We start from the raw sequence: 17,344 nt of genomic DNA on the forward strand, positions 1-17,344 counted from the left end.
TTCTGGGAGCAGACTTCGCGACAGGCAGCAGCAGGCACTGACAAGTGCTCTGCCCCCAGCCTTTGCCCCTGCATGGGGTGGGGAAGTGGAAATCTTCCAATTCTGTCACAGGGCAGAGTTCTGGTGTTCTCCTACGTCAGGTCTCACCCTCAGACTTCTTTCTTCCTGGCCAAGTCGTCTCATAATTTTCCTGTCCAGCAACTTCTATTAACACTTGTCCTATAGACAGGAAAAGAAGTCCTCTTGTTAACACGGAGGTCTTCTGGAAAGGGCTCATTTATCAGTTTGGGAAACTAGGACCATGTCCATGAAGCACTCTGACTGAAGTAAAGCCTAAGAGCAGGTCCCAGCCCACCAGTCCCGAGCCCTCCGCCTCTCCGTCCTGCCTGTGGAGAACGAAAGGTTTGTGGACACAGTCACTGAGACCTTCTGTCCTGCTCAAGTGCTCAGTATGTCAGGAATGTTTAACTTGGAATAACCACTCGCTGACCTGGAGCACCATCTCCTCTGCACTTAGAAATCTGAGACTGTATTCACCAGATGCATTAAACATGTGCTCCAGCGGTGTATGAACCCGTTTGTCAGGAGCACAGAGGGAAATCTGTGTCTAACTCCCCCTGCTCATTGGGCCCAAACCTGAAAAAGGGCCTTTTCTTTTTTTTTAAAGAGTCTTAACGCTTCAAACAGCTGCTTGGTGGTGGCACAGACCTGAAAACTTTTTCAACCAGGGGAGTTTGGGTTGTAACTTGGTGCTGCAGTAAGGGCTGAACCTAACGATGCACAGAATGTATTAGAAAGACTTTCCTCACTTGTGCCCACATAAAAACCCAGCCCAGATCCAATGCCCTTATCACTGACCCCTCTGACTCAGGGTCCAGAGGTTGTCTCAGGAAACCCAGTTTTACATCTCTGTCACACCCCAGATTACCTGAGGCCACTTTCCCGACATCTTCTCTTCTCATGGACTCCATTTTGGCAACCAGTGATCACCCTGGCAGCACAAATACTTCCTTAGGGCCTGAGAGGAGAACTGGTGTGCTGATATCAGCAAGGCCCTCTGCTCTACATTTGCAGAGCACTGATGGGGGCCTGGGCCCAAGCAGTGTGCTCTGAGACCAAATGGACCACGTCGCACCCTAACTTCTAGAGGTCTGTCTCTTCTCTGTGGGGGGACGTTTGTTACCAACCTCATGAAATTATGCCAAACCTCCGCCCCCCTCTCTGCATCTGCCTCTCTCCACTCTGACATATCACGTCGTGGTGAATTAAATGGCACTGGCAAGACAATCTGCGGCCAAATCTCTGGTCCAACCAGACATTAGCAGAGTCCCACTGCTCTCTCTGGGCCAACAGAAGATTCCCCTCAGAGATGGTCCCTCTGAAAAGGCTGGGCCATTGAGTTAATTTTCCACTAAAAACAGATCAAGTCAAGCCCGGGGAATTCCAGCTACAGGAAAGGAAAATGTGCTACCTGAAAGAATTCTGGCACCTGCTGAGCAGAATACTGCTACTGAAAGGGTGATGGCCCTGATACTCTGAACTCTGAGGGATGAGCATGATCACAGTAAATAAGAAAAGAATTCCCATTTCAAATTTCCTTTTTTTATTCTAAATAAAAACCACACTTTGTGCCGAACAATGGAATATAAAAGAATCAGATGTACAACGATTTTAGACATCTACTATTTGGGAAAAAAAGTTTACAAAATATACAAAACTTTACAGCAATAGATAGTAAACACTTAAATATTAGGAGGTCAGTACTTATTAATTTAATGGAAGGAGTTAAGACGTCAACAATTTTTCTTGGTTTCAAAAGAGATTTAGCTAGTAGAGGTGGGAGGGGAGGGTGGACTGGACAGGGGAAGGGTGTTAAAGAAACATCCAAGGTAAAAGTTTCCTTTTCATTCTGATGTTAAGTTTACCATGAGTTATCACATTGAAATCAACGCTGTGTGCCCTGCTTCCTGATTCATTCAGCGCAGGACTTAGGGAAAAGGACACGTGGGGACTCCCAGATGGGCAGATTTCTCCACACAGCCCACTTCCATGCCACCAAATTCATGCCCATCTATGAAGGAATTTAAATTCACTTCCAAAGTTGAGTAGTCTGGGGACTAGGGCACAGCAGGTGGCCAGAAGAGGAAGAAAATCCACCAGCAGCAAAACCTGACTGGGGAGAAGGTATTTAAGCTCAAAGGTTGTCCTAGAGACAAAAGGGTACTGACAGAGCAGAAGAAAGTCAGAAAGAATTTTTATCCATTTCCTGACCCCCACCCCCACCTCCTTTCTTCCCAACTAGCCATGAACTAGAGAGACTCCACGGAGTCTTAAAATTTAGTACCAAATACCAGGGTACAGCAGAGCTTCCCAGCAGGTGCTGTGGCATCAGTGAGCCGTGCATGGGCCAGAGGAGCACCAGGATACTGATCCCTTCCTCTGGCCACAGCAGCTGTTTACAGTGTGCCATTAGAGTATCACCGTTTTCCCTTAGGAAAAGAGTCGGGAATGGCCTCGTGTTTGCTTTAATGCTCTAGTCGCCATCTTGAAATTCTTAATAATTTTTAAACAATGGGCTCTGTAAATATGTAGCTGGTCCTGAGTACAGAACAAGAAAAAGGGGGAAAAGGGAGAAGAAAAGACATTCAAGGATCAAACAGAACTTTGGAACAATACAGCAGGAGACAGTGCTAAACTGGGCTCCAGGGCAGAGAGGGCAACAAAATCCAATGAACAGTTGAAAAAATTTTAAATTCAAAATACGATTAATACCTTCCACCAGGTATCCTAGAGCACCCTTTGCCACAATATAGTGTTTCAAGTAAAACAGTGCAGAAAAGGGTGAGCTGGTGGCAGAGGCAGCAAACATGACTCCAAACAGAGGAAGGGTTGAGGTGCGAACATGGGGGACACACAGGGGAACAGGGTTTGGTCAGTGAGCCTCATGAGCTACTGACCCTGCTACATGTCTGACTGCAACCAGCCAGGCCACCCTGGCTGACCACTTTGCCTCAGGAGGATCAGGGGGTACAGTTTCTTGTTTAGTGTTTCAGGGGCAAAGTTTCAAGGATTTGCTTTTTGGTTTACTGGCAAAAGGGGAAAACTTCACAGTTTCAGGTTAAGTATACAGACTACCCAGCAACCATGATATCCTCTGTTAAGGAAGAGGGTTTCTCCAGCATATTGATCCATTCTCAGCTACCTGGCTGGGCTCCAGTGAGTATCCCCACTCTCAAATCCAGCCCTTCAAACCTCAGTCCTCACCAACAATCTGGGAGAAACCACTCAGGCTTGAAAAGCTTAGCAGATAGGTGACTGTAGTCTTTTACACACCTTCCTTCTTAATCGTCTAACGGTCAGCGTGGGAAGAAAGGGAGCAGTCAGTCAGGGAAGAAAAGTCTCAGCACTGCTTTCTGACAAGAATGTCCCAAGGGAACATTTAACTAGTTGGATTCAGATGGTGAAAGGTGGCCACTTGACAAGTCCCTTCATGTAATGGTCACCCCACCAGATAGCCATGCGCACAAACGCGGAGGCTTTATCAGTTTAGGGCTGGGGAGAGAGGCAGCAGGTCCAACAGGGACGGAGCTTTGGTTTACTTGTATGTCTTATTATAGTTTCCCAACTTTAGGAAGGATGAGAAAATATGCAAAAAGGTCCTTCATGTGACTTGATGCCCTCAACCCAGTCCCCAACCTACTCAATCACAGGATGGAAAGGGGATGGAAGGCCTAGGGATTTAACAAGCCTCAACTTTCTAGAATTTACATCCATTACCTAAATGGTTCCCTGGGTCTATTCTGCAAGAGACTCTCTGGAGAGAAAGAAAAGAATTTGCTTGTTTAAAGGCTTGACCTGTTCTCCCCTAGTTTTAGCCCCTGTTTCCCAAATATCTGGCCAGGATTGTCCCCTGGAATATGGCTACTTGCTGGGGAGAAGCTCATTTTCCTGAAGTCTCTTATCCAAAAGATGCTGGGTAATATGTATACAAAAACAAAAATAAATAAATATTAAATGTCCAAAAAGGCCTTGTGAGTTAATTAAAACCACTTGCTTGTAGAACAACCTGGGGTGCTGCTGAGTCCCACGAGGGGCTGTATCAGGGCCGAGGCCAGGGACCCCCAGAGCTCGCCTGAGCAGGTGAGGTAGTATGGGTTACTGAGGTGCCACCTTGTGAGATGCGAGATCCGAGGGCCCTCTCCCTCAAGCCTTCTTTGGGTAAGACCCCCTCAAAAAGGCAACTAAGAACGGAGCCGACCAGCACCCCAGGACTGGGCAGACCCATTCCCGAGTCACCTAGGGAGGGCCTGAACCAGCTGCTGGTCAATAGCGCCCCCTGGTGGCGACGCAATGACAGATCAGGATAAATTCCAGCAGGTCAAAGGTGAGCTGCCAGAGCTCTGGCCCAGTTAGCACAAAGTAAACAACAGGTTACCTGACTGGGACAGACAGACACACATCCCGCTACAAACCACCAGTTACTCGGGTCCCTTTAATCCTGAAGGGCTCACAGTCCACCACTCCACCTCATGGGGTCTTCTCATCTACACTATAGGCCAAAACACACTTCTAGGTGGGAGACTGGATGTAAATTAAGGCAAGGCTGCTGCTTCAGAGACATCCCCACCTCTCCACCAGGAAACTCAAGGTCGATGGACGTGGCCAGATGACAGAGGATTACATCCAAGTGGCTCCCTGTCCTTTCTGCCCACAGGGAAGGCCTGACGTCCTGGGCCATCACTCCATAAAATCGTGTTTCTTTGGAATTGAGGAGAAAAGAGAAACTTCCCTTCCTGTCCATCCAGGCTGCCACTTCCGGCAGCACTGCAGGACACCTTTTCTGGCTGGCAAGGATTCATCCCAAAGCCTTCTGACCTAAACAGAAAGCTTTGTCCCCAGTTTGGATCTAGCTGCCAAGAGATTTTACTGTCCAATCAGTAGATTAGAGCCATGGAACAAGCAGGACCCTCCATCCCTGACACCTTTCCCCTGCTGAGGGCTGGGACTGGCACCTGAGGTGAGCTGCCCTGCTGACTAGTCTTTTCTGAATGACCACATTCCCAAAATCTCTCTCATAGCTGGTTGTCCCGGTTGGAGGTCTGGCAGTAATACCCACGGTGAAACCTCTCTCCACCTCCTCCGTTCAGTGAGGCTGTTGGTTGGATTCTTAGCAGCATAAAACCTATCAGTAAACTAAAACTCGAGCGGCTGGGGAAGGGGATCTAGTTGACACCAACTGCCTGACGAGATCCCAAAACCAGCCTCAAATGAATCAAAAACACAGCCCTCCATGGGCAAGAACAGGTAAGGAGGTAAACATGATAGGGCCTGCTTCTCAAAAACAGTAACAGTGTTCATGTGCTATTTCTTCTTTCTTCTTCTTCAACACAGGACAGGACAGAACTCCTAGCAAGGCAAAACTGTAACTTCGGTTGGGGAGGGACCAACAGCCATTAGAAAACCAACGTCCTGGCTGCTGCCTGGGAGCTCCCCCTGGCTCTGCTGGGAGCCAGTCAGCTGTCCGGGTTCTTTTCGGCCTCTTTGGAATGGATAATGTACATGAAGGTCTGCTCAATGGTGAAGTCAGGTGGGAGGCTGCCTTTGTGCACGCCGACGTGCTTGCTCATGAGATTAAGGGTGGAGCTGTAGTGGCCACAGACCGTGCAGCGATACATGAGGGCCCCCGAGTGCGTCTTCAGGTGGCACTTGATGGTCGAGCGGCCTCGGAAGAACTTGTGGCACACCTTACACTGGTACGGCTTCTCGCCCGTGTGGATCCGCCGGTGGTAGTTGAACTCACTCGTGTGGGCAAACCTTTTGCCACACACCTTGCAGCTATACTTGCTATTCCCGGGTTGGCCCTGCAGCACCAGCTCCTCATTCAGGAACTCCTCAGCCGGCAGCTTCCGTTTCTGGAGAGCTGGGTGCTGTAGCCCAAAACCAGGCCGTGTGTCAAGGCCACTGTTGCATTTGTGCTGGCTGACGTGGTAGCGATAGGCAGCCTCCGACTTGAAGCTCTGGCTGCACAAGTGGCAGTGGAAGAGGGCGTCTTCCAGGCTTTGGTGCACAGCCATGTGCTTCTCCAGGAGAGGCCAGTCCACAAAGCTGTTCGCACAGACAGAGCAGGAGAAGACTGAGATGCCGAGATGGGAGAGTGTGTGCCACATGAGGCTGCAGAGGTTGATGTGGCGCTGGTCACAGACGCTGCAGGCCTGGCCCTTCAGGTTCAGATGGTCAAGGATGTGGCCCCGGACCATGTGGAAATCTTTGGCCAATGCCTTCCCGCAGGCGGCACACTGCAGCTCTGCGGAGGCTGCCCCTGAAAAGAGACCCAGCTTCCCAGGCAGGGGGTCGTTGGGGTGGACGATGATGTTGTTCTCAAATATTCCATCTCGTCGGTGGAGGGTCAGCTGCCACTGGGTAAAGAACTTAGTTTCACACATGTCGCAGGAGAAGAGGAAAATACCAATGTGGGACAGAACATGGGTCACCCGGGAGTTTCGGTCCTGGAAGTGGGTCTCACAGACCTTGCAGTTGCCAGTCAGCAGGTCCACATGGTCCCGAGCATGCTGTCGGATCAGTTGAATGTTGGGCTCTAGAACTTTCTTGCATACCTGGCAGGGCATGGCCTTATTCTCTCGGTTGTCACTCTCTCCAAAAGTCAGCTCGTCCTCACTGTCATCACTCAACTCAATCACCTCCTCAGCTGTGCCTATCTCCTCGGCGGGGTCTTCAAACTGCAAGTCATCATCCCCTAGGTCCTCCAGCTGGAGCTCATCCATCTGCCCAAAGCTCGGGTCTTTGGAGTGGTCGCTATTGCTCAGACAGGAGTTGGTCCCAGTGGTGATGTCTATTGCATTGTCAGGGGTGAAGAAATTGTTTTTACTGAAGTCTCCATTGCTCTGGACTTTGTATGGCTGGCAGGAGCTTGTGCTGGTTTGGACGCCCATGCTGACGGTGCCTAGGACTGGCTGGGTCACCACACTGGGAACGGGTGTGAACGGAGCAGGGGCATCATGGTCTTCTGTCTTTGGCGGCAGTGGCTGCTGCGGCAGAGGCAGGCTATGGTTAGTGTCACCGGTAACGTTTCTCTCTTCCTCTTTATAGTTTCCTCCAGTATCACTAGGCAACGCATAGTTTCGATCAGGACCAAAGTGCTCCCCCGCACCCCGGAGTTCTCCAAGGGGATGGGCTGGTTCTGCTGAGCTACAACTCAGGGTGCTGGAGTGGCTCTCACTGGTGCTGGTCAGGGGCTTGGCCACAGCACTGCTCTCCAGGTCAGGAAAGGTGGAGTGACAGGCCTGGAGGAGATCCTCCATACCCAGACGCTCAGCTACCTCGTAAATGACCCCAACGTTGATCAGGTCCGTGAAGAGCTCTGACGTGTAGACAAAGCTCAGAATCTTCTCAAAGTTGGCGGGGGTGATGAAGTCCACCACATAGGTCCTGGCAGCATCAAGCCCAGTGTTCAGGAAGAGGTTCTGGAAGTAGCCAGCTGCGCAGGCCAGCACGGCTTTGTGGGCTGGGAAGGAGCGGCTCCCCACTACGATGGTGACATCACACATGGTCTCGGAGAGCCGGCACTTGTTGAGTTCCTTCAGCAGGTTGTTGGGGTGGTTGGTGCTTTGCAGTTTGATCCTCATGCCCATCTTAGCAGCTCCTATGACGTTGCCTCCTTATCAGCACGGTTAATCTGTGGACAGCAAAAGGAAAAGGTGGATGGCCAAACACACCCCTGCCGGTGAGGAGTTCCGCAGGACGAAATGCCACCAGTCTGCATGTTTCCAAGCCCCGGGCAGAGAGCAGGAGTGAATGGACAGACACCTGCTCCATTCTGCTCGGGGCAAGGACAGCAAAAGTGACGGGGCAGTGACCTCTCTCCCTGCATACCCCCAAAGACAAGAGCTGTCACCACAAAATCCAAAAGTATTGAAAAAAATCTGATGGGTTGGTCTTTAAGAGTCAGTAAGAGAAGCTGTAGGCCTGGTTGGACAGAAGCTAGTGCCTTAAAGCCAAGCCAGAAGCATCCTCTCGACACAATCTTATACTTCATTACCAGAGCAACTGGTTCAAATTTTTCTCATATTAAATTCCTAATTTCTTCCTGAATCCAGGCTTTCCTATCTCACTGAGTATATTCTCTTCCCTTATGATGCCAAATGCCATATACATACTTGAACACAATTATCAAGTTCCATTAGCTGTTGGGGAAAAGATAAGGATGCTCTACCCTTTAGTTTCCTATCATTGCTGTGATCGTTCAGGCCGTAAATAAATCTCTTGCTTATTCTTGAGTTCCCATCTCTCCCTACCTAAGCTACCTGCCTCCCCTCTTGTCTCTCCATAGCCCAGAGCCATTCGGATACTGCTCTATCATATTCTCTGTATGCTGTGGATGAAGTTAAAACACTCAGACACCAGAGAAGTAAAGCAAAGCAAAACACAACTGTGGCATTTAATATTACCTAAATATGCTTCAATTCTTCTTCCCACCCTTTTCAGGATTTATGCTTATGTTAACCAGAAGTAAGAGATATATACCTGATGCCATAAGAAGGCATCTAATTACACAGGTAACTCCTAAAGGCTTGCTCAGTACCACTTCTTCCCCTTTTTGAGTCCTGCATGCCAGAAAGAAGACAAACTAGTTGCCTTCTCTCTCAGCCTCATGACTCGCCCTGGGCAACACAGACCCTTTCTTCACCTCACCACATTCGACTAACTCCCAACTTTTTCTGGGGCCCAGGAAGCTTCTGAGCATTGGTGGGTACCAGCCAAGCATCTCCCGGGCCCTGGTGGCCACACATCAGCGGTCAGTAGGTCCGGACACCGGGAAGCCCGAGCGGGCAGTGGGAGGGGACGGATTCGGAACTTCGGAGAAGGCACCCCAACAATCCCGCGGCGCCGCCGTCTCCCCTCTGGAGGGTCGAATCCGAGAGGAAGGGCGTTGGATCCGGCTGGGGCACTGCATCTGGGAGGCATCGAGCACTTCGGTCCCTCCCCAGACAGCGGGGGAATTCCTCAGGGCGACCTCGGGCGGGGACGGGGGGTGGCGGCGGGGCGCGGGGCCGGACTGGGGTCGAGGGGATAGGCGGCGGGGCCGGCCAGGGTCGGCGCGCTGCCGGGGAGAATAGGTCCGGCCGAGGGGAGCGGACAGGAGGGAGCCAAGCGAGAGCGAGAGAAAGGCCGGGACGGGGGTCGGGCCTCGGCCGGGGCAGCCCTCGGCCGGGCCGCGCTTACCCGGCTCCGCGGGGCTCGAGCACCATCGCCGCCGCCGCCTCACACAAAGGCCCCGGCCCGCCGTGCCCGGCCCGACGAGGAGGCGGCGCCGCCGGCCGCGGCCAGACTCTCCATCCGCCGCGCCGCTCGCCGCACCGGCCCGGGCCACCCCCACCGCCCGGCCCGCAGCGCCCCCCGCCGTCCCGGAGGAGGCAGCGCCCCCCGCCGCTCGGCCGCAGCGCCCCCAGCCGCCCAGGAGGAGGCAGCGCCCCCTCAAGGCGGGGCCGGGCGCGAGGCCAGCGGGCCAAAGCCGCCGAGCCTCCGGCCGCCCTCACCCCTCGCGCCCCCTCCGCTTCCCCGCCGGGCCCTCGCGCTACCTAGGGCCCTCGCGCTACCTAGGACCCTCGGCCCCACCTCCAACTCCCGCGCGGCCCAAGGACCGCCGCCGCCGGGCTCCGCGGGCAACTGTGAGGACGTTTCCAACACCCCCATCCCCAACCCAGGCCTGGCTTTTCTGAAGCACTGATCCTCCTGGTGCAGGACCACTCCCTCCTCGCGCTAGTACCTGGAGAAGTGAAAAACCCTATCCCAGCTCTAAGCTTAAATCGCCTTCCCTGTTCCACATCTCATATTCCCAGAAGTTTACTCTCAAAACGTCTGCTGTTGTAGTTTTACACGAAGTTGTGAGACTGTTTGATTAATTTACGTCTCCTCCACCAGGCAGTGACCTTCCTGAAGGCAGGGCGCCGTGGTTCTGCACACTACCGCGTCCCTGCGCTTACCACACGCTTCTGGTTCATATGATAGGTGCTTAACAAAGCCTGTTTGAATGAATGAACAAGTACTTGTGGGTCCCTGGTGGAGCACCCTCTGGAAGTTGTGGACCCTCCTTCCAGCTAGGTGGGCAAATGAAGGAATTCACAGGATCCCACCGCACCTTGGCAGCGCAGGCCTGTTCCCGGCAGCTTGTCCTCCCTGGAGGGGAGCAGAACTTGACACCTCAAAATATGCCTCTTTGGCATAAGGATTATTTTTAAGAAGCAGCAGACAGGGGAGAAGCTCTGAAAAGTGAGTAGAAGTTATGCTTTTGTAAAAGATATTTACATTTATAAGGGAAATGTCCATTTGTAAGGTACCTCTCTATACCAGGAAGAGAAGGGTTACTAAATGTCTAGAAACTCTTAGTTTTCCTGGGTATCTCCCATGTATACAGGAAGTATACATGTTGTTAAACTTCTGTTTCTTTTTTCCTCTTAATCTGTCTTTTATTATTTACTCAGCCAAGAACCTCAAAGGGTGGGGGAGAATTATTTTTCCTCCCCTACTTCCTCAACTCTTTCTAGAGTTTAGTGTCTCTGCTTCCACCCACCCTTCTCCTTTAGTGCAGCAGTTACCCTCCAAATCGTCTCCCCAGATGCTCCTGCCCAAGAATTGTTATCAAACTGAAACTACCTGAGTTTAACTGAGAGATGTGATCAAAATTTAAGGCATTGGCACCATTACCAGCTATCAGTCTGAAGTTCTCATCACAGCTTTTACTGTGACATTCACAGGTCATGAAGGTTTTTTGGTTGAATCTCTGTGGTATTCACAGGTCACGACTTCAGGCTCGCAGTTTTTTAGTTGGTCATATTTTTTATTCCCTTTTTGGTATTCCAGTCTTAGGGAGATCATTTGCTTGGTGGTTAGCAACTGACAACATGCATTTAAAGCTTTTAAGAGAATACAGGGGGCTTCCCTGGTGGCGCAGTGGTTAAGAATCTGCCTGCCAATGCAAGGGACACGAGTTCGAGTCCTGGTCCGGGAAGATCCCACATGCTGCAGATCAACTAAGCCTAAGCGCCACAACTACTGAGCCTGTGCTCTAGAGCCCGTGAGCCACAACTACTGAGCCCGCGTGCCACAGCTACTGAAGCCTGCATGACTAGAGCCTGTGCTCTGCAGCAAGAGAAGCCACTGCAATGAGAAACCCACGCACAGCAAGGAAGAGCAGTCCCCGCTCACCGCAACTAGAGAAAGCCTGCGTGCAGCAACGAACACCCAACACAGCCAAAAATAAATAAATAAATAAATAAATCTATTTTTAAAGAAAAGAAAGAGAGAATACAGGGCACAAAGAGACTACTACAACGATTATAAGCAGGACAATTCCCAATGTCTAGAGTGCACTTCAGAGCCATGGTGCCCAAGACCCAAAGCAATCAAAATCAAACAAGTCAAAGAAAGACCCCATTAGAGGAGTCACCTTTTTAAGCCAAGTGGCTTGTTCAGTAATCTTATGCAGCTGAGTTTCAACTTCCCCAGAAGCGTTAATTTAGGTACAGTGGGTGGTGGTGGCCATAGCACAGATACCTCCTTGTTCAGCTAAAAGAAAATCAAGAACAACTTTGGCTGAAGAGTCTAAGGATTTTTGTTGGGCAGGTATTAGTTTAGCAGCACATTCAGCAAAATCTTTAAGAGTTAAGGAGAGATTTCTGATCATAGCCTCATCTGTACTCACTCCTAACCAGGAGTAGAGGGACCTGCCAAAGGAAGCAAATCCTGAATCATGAAAGCCTCCTGGTAGGTCCTTTCTAATTTGATGATGAAATTCAGGGAAGTTGACCCAATGAGGTGTCTCAGTTTGTCTGTGAACAGTTAGGGGCACAGTTAGATAACCTAAAAGGCATTGCCCAGTTATGCACTAGCCATCCAGGCATTCCTAGGCCCAAGGAGAATGACAACCACCACAGACAAAGATAAATTCTGTCAGGGCACAAACCAATTCTGCTAAGGTGGCACTATTTTTTTTTTTTTAATTTTATTTATTTATTTATTTATGGCTGTGTTGGGTCTTCGTTTCTGTGCGAGGGCTTTCTCTAGTTGCGGCAAGTGGGGGCCACTCTTCACCGCGGTGCGCGGGCCTCTCACTATCGCGGCCTCTCCTGTTGCGGAGCACAGGCTCCAAACGCGCAGGCTCAGCAATTGTGGCTCACGGGCCTAGTAGCTCCGCGGCATGTGGGATCTTCCCAGACCAGGGCTCGAACCCGTGTCCCCTGCATTGGCAGGCAGATTCTCAACCACTGCGCCACCAGGGAAGCCCCAGATCAGAGTTTTTATGACAAAACCAGCAGTCTGAAATGTTACCCCCCTTAGCAATGGCCTGGGACATATGGATAACGGTGTTATCTTTCCAGACCAATGGCAGAGTAAAGGAAAGAAAGAAAAGAAGTAAGGGTTTCAAGCTTAGTTAAAGTAGGAAGTCTTGATCTGATGTCTTGGGTGGAAGAAGTTTACATCAATGTCAGCTACCCGTCTTCTTTGTCAATTTGATTTTGAGGTCTCCAGCTGGTGTGCAGTTCCTAAAATCAGAAGGAGCCCTTTTTAATTAGGAGCTGTGGACCCAACGTTCAAGTTCCTTAAGTTTGGCTGCCATCTGGGTAAGACCTGGTATAGTCCCTTCCAAGGAGTTTCAAGGGCATTCTATTAGTGATTATTAGATTATTAGTGATTCCAAATTAGAAGGGTGGGAGAAAATTGGAAACATTTGTTTGGAGAGTTGTAGCCAGATATTTGAGGAAACTAGAAGAATTCAGGATCTAGTTTAGTTTTCAGGTATATTACAAAACCTCAAAGATAATTAACAGAATTAGAATCTAATATTTACAAAGGTGCAAACATAATTTTTCTCTCTACAATCACCCCATTTTCCCCCAAAGATAACACAACAATTTGTTTGAATTTAACTTGGCCTGATTAGTTACATAAGTGCAACAAGAGTAGTGATTGACCATATAAGCCCTTCTTAAGACTGCTTTAGTAGGAGTTTCAGATTGAACTCTTAAAAGCCTCTGAAGCCAGGAAGCCAAGCCAAGGATTGCCATCAGATTTTACCTGAAAAACCTATAGTTTGGGTGAATTCTCCTCTTCTCAAGGTCCTGAAAATATCCTGGGGTTCCTGGACCTGCCAGGAAATGACCTTCCTTACTTACATGGTAAGGCTGCCAGGAACTCTGTAAGTAGAGTACCAAGCTAATTTTTCCAAGGGGCTTTACTGGCTTTATAAAGTCAACCTTAGTTCCTTAAAGCTACCTGGTCATATCTGAGTCTATGCACATCTCTCTTAAATATGACATTTCAGTCAAAGCCTTGATAATGTAGCCAGCGTTTCCAATTGCATCCTGTTATAAGGAGAGCAGATTTTTATTGGACTTATGCAAATAACTAATCATATTGCCATGAGAAGAATACTCAAGAGTTTCTGAATTCTGACAGGATCAGGTAGGGAGAAAAAGTACATGTTTCATCTTTGTTTACAAAGGTATATGTTACCAAATTGCTGTAAATCATAGCTTAAGAAAAAAAAGGTTTTCTTAAATTTAGAAAAACAAAACATTAAGGGACCAGCAATGTTGCAAACAAAAAAGTCGTAAAATTTTAAATTCTCCTCCTCAGTTATTCAGTCCCATGTAAGTAATACTTGTTCTGCTTGAATCCAGTTTTTCCATTAGTTCTGGAAATTCTTACCTTGTTCAGTTATATGCTCTTAAAGTTGTCATAAACCTGTACTTACCAAAGCCCTTTCCATGAATCTTCTTGAAAATGAAGTACTTTTGCAGCTGATGTTGAAGAATTTGCCTAAGGCCTTTAAGAACAATCTCTTTTCCAGTGTTCCCATTGATTACAACTGAACATCAATCCCTGGGGCAGCATTTTGATGATGGACACCTAGGAAGATGTAATAGGGGAGGCCTAGGTGTTGTTCTAGATACCTTTTGTGTTTTCAGTAAGATTTTGCCATTTTTGTAGATATTTATAGCTTCTGGAACCATCGTTCTTAGACATAAAATAGGCAAGTATGCCAGAAGGTGGCATGCTTGACTCTTTGGAGCTTAAGGATCCTGTTATATTTTTAGCTAAGATTTTGGGTCTCTTGGAGCCAAACTAATACCTAAGAGGGATGTGCCACTGGGTTGGAGACTGTGTGGTGTTTTACAAGTGTACCTCATTGCATGGAAATTTTATTGAGGTTGGCATCAATCTAACCCATTCTATGACCAAATTATCCTAACATGGGATGGGAGTCTTTCGGTTAGGTGAGCACTCTAACAGATTGTTTGGTTGTTTTGTTTTGTTTTTATCTAACAGCTTTTAAGTGCTCATCAATTTTTGTAACTTTATGGCTTCCAAGATTCCCATTAACAATAGCCTTTATCTACACTAAGCGAGACAAACAAACATGTGCATCTTAACACACCAGCAGTAACCAAGAGATGTTACTACAGCTTGGCCAAGAAAAGTCCCTGTGTGCACCACCAACAATTCCCATGGAACTGGGGACTGGAAAAAGATTGAACCAGCAGACCCCAAACAATGGGGATTGCAGACTGATTCCAAACAAATGAGGAGCTGCAGCTGCCACCAGCAGTTCCCAACATGGAATCTGGGGAAGGATTCCAAACAAATATGAAACTGCAGGCCAAACCACCAGCAGTTCCCTGTGTGGAATCTGGGTACAAGCCAACAGCTGGGGTTTCTGCTCAAGTGGGGGAACTGTGGTCTGAACCAAGGGCTAGGGAATTGGGTTCTGGATGGAATCATCTGGTAGCTCAAGCTGACCTGCCCCAGATTGGAAAGTCAATTAGATAAGGAGCTTGACACAGAGAGTGGAGCTCAGAACTGAGAGGAACTTACTCATGGCCCTTGGAAAGACTGAGAGAGACAGAGAACTCAAAAGGGTTTTCAGGGACCATGCCTATGTTTCCCGTTGAGTTGTTAACAAACCCCCTAAAGGTATAGATTAAAGTTTATACTGTTTATACTTGTGATATTGTGATTTATAATAAAAAAAAATATTTGGTCATTACCCCCATTTCTAGCACAGAACTCCTAAAACACTTGGAATTTCCTAAGTGATGAGAGCCATAACGATGTCTTTTGTTATGCTACCGAGTGACTTTGGGACTGCACCTAAAGATGGGGACTGGTCACCAGGAGAACCAACTTTATGATTAAAAGGTTGGAGCCTTCAGTCCTAAGCCCCTGACCTCCAGGGAGGGAAGAGGGCCTGGAGGTTGAATCAATTACTGTTGGTCAATGGTTTAATCAATCATACCTATGTAATAAAGCTTCCATAAAATCCTAAAAGAACTGGGTTTGGAGAGCTTCCAGGTTGGTGAAAATGTAGAGATTCAAGGAGAGGAGGGTGGCATGCTCAGAGAGAGCATGGAAGCTCCACAACCCTTTCCCCATGCCTTGCCTTATGCATCTCTTCCATCTGGTGTTCCTAAGTTATATCCTTTTATAATAAACTGGTGATCTAGTGAGTAAACGGGTTTCCTGAGTTCTGTGAACCGCACTAGCAAATTAATGGAACTCAAGGAGAGGGTTGTGGGAACCTCCAATCTGTAGAGAGTTAGCAACCTGGGCTTAAGATTGGCATCTGAAGGGGTCGGGGTGGGGGACGTCTTGTAGGACTGAGCCCTCAACCTGTGGAATCTGATACTATCTCCAGGTAGATAATATTGGAGCACTGCTTGTTGGTGTGGGAAATCTCCCCCTCCACACACACTGAATTGGGTCTAGAACCGTTAATATCGAAGTCTTTAAAGTAAATCATCATGTAATAACAATAACACACATACACAAAGCTAAATGGAGAAGGGCCAGGAATTCAGCCCAAGGTCTTTTTGACCAGGTCCCCTTAGGCATCAACCTCTTTACAACAGGAAGAGGAAGGCCAGGATTCCTTCACACATTCTCCAAGCACAAAAACAGAAATCCGATTTAAAGTTTGTCTTCATTTTGCCTGGAATGCCCAGTACTGCAATTTTCATTAGTCCCACCAGAGAGCAACCTTTCTACACTTATGCTCTTACTTGGCAAGAACAGAACCACCTCGTGAAGCTTTCATGACCCAAATAAATTCCCCAGACTCTGCAAAATTACCCCACTTTTAAACCGTCTAGGTAGATCATTTTGAAAAGCCAACAAGATAACGCGTTGGAAAAAGGCTTGAGGATTTGGGGTGAGGGTGTTCTTTGACCTCTAGCAATAAACCTGACACCAGAGATACTGAGGTGAGTGCCCGCACCATAGAGCTGTGGGTCCAAAGTTGCCCCAGTCAGGTTCTGGGAAGAGAGAACTTTCACTGGGGTGAAGGACCTGCAGGAAGTGGTCTCTGGCTCCCTGGCCCTGTCTTTACACAGCCTTGGGAGAACTGAGTGTCGACTTTGTATCAGGGTGGTTCAGGGTCATGGCCAAGTCCCCTGCACCGGGCTAAGACATGGAGCCTGAGGACTTCCCAGGCTATTCCATTAGGGTACAGAACTCCCCTTGGGATCAGGGGGCTGTGATAGTTAGCACATCAGAGTAATAAAAGTCACCCACACACACCTCGTTTAAGTGCCTTATGTACACTGCAGACTACTAGACCAGCATTACAGGGGCTGGTAAGAGATGCATTACAGAAGAGTAGGAAATAAATGTTTTTCCTTTATAACTGGCCACTAAGGTGGCCAGTTAACACTAAAAAGATCTGCTCTCCTCTTTCTCGGCCCCTATAGTAACTTCCCTGTCTATGCCCCACCCTAGCAAGATCAAGTGCCGTTTGCTTGTCTAAAGCCCTGCTACACTGTAAACTCTGTTTATGGATCACCATCTTATCCCCACGACCTGTTGCAGGACCCAAGTTCAATATTCGGCGACAGAAAAATAGTACAGTGCTTGGATGCACCCTCCTCTGGGGCTGGATCTTCGCACAGCCTTGATCCCCACTTCTCTTCTTTGAGTAGGATTCAGGGACTGATGTCTCCCAGGCCCATCCTGGAAATACAGACAAGCCATTCAGAATATCTGTATTTCTTTATCTAAATCTGGTCTGCGAAAGTCTTTGAGTGCTAGAAACCATCTTCCAAATTCATTTCTTCTTTTAATCACTAAATAAATCTTCTGATACTAATTGTATGAAGCAAGGAGTAAGACACTGTTGGGGAAACTGATATGTGTACAAAATATACTTCCATTTATATATGATATATTGTGTGTGTATCATATATATATATTTGTGTATGTGTGTGTGATGTAGCTGCAAGAGTCGAGAAAGAGGAAAACCCACCCACCAACCCACCAACCAAATACATCACTC

At 48.4% G+C, this 17,344-nt stretch overlaps 1 protein-coding gene across 1 annotated transcript; it reads right to left on the bottom strand.

The window, feature by feature from the left end:
• Positions 1-1,974: 1,974 nt before the first annotated feature.
• Positions 1,975-9,340, bottom strand: ZBTB39 (zinc finger and BTB domain containing 39). Its single transcript, XM_036866664.1, has 2 exons — positions 9,241-9,340; positions 1,975-7,693 (listed from the first exon to the last, which is right to left on the bottom strand). Exon 2 carries the CDS (start codon positions 7,647-7,649, stop codon positions 5,514-5,516), a length of 2,136 nt encoding a protein of 711 aa, XP_036722559.1. The 5' UTR covers positions 7,650-7,693; positions 9,241-9,340; the 3' UTR covers positions 1,975-5,513.
• Between the last annotated feature and the right edge of the window lie 8,004 nt (positions 9,341-17,344).

The sequence above is a fragment of the Balaenoptera musculus genome, chromosome 10, assembly GCF_009873245.2.
Source record: "Balaenoptera musculus isolate JJ_BM4_2016_0621 chromosome 10, mBalMus1.pri.v3, whole genome shotgun sequence".
NCBI classification, from domain to species: Eukaryota; Metazoa; Chordata; class Mammalia; order Artiodactyla; family Balaenopteridae; genus Balaenoptera; species Balaenoptera musculus.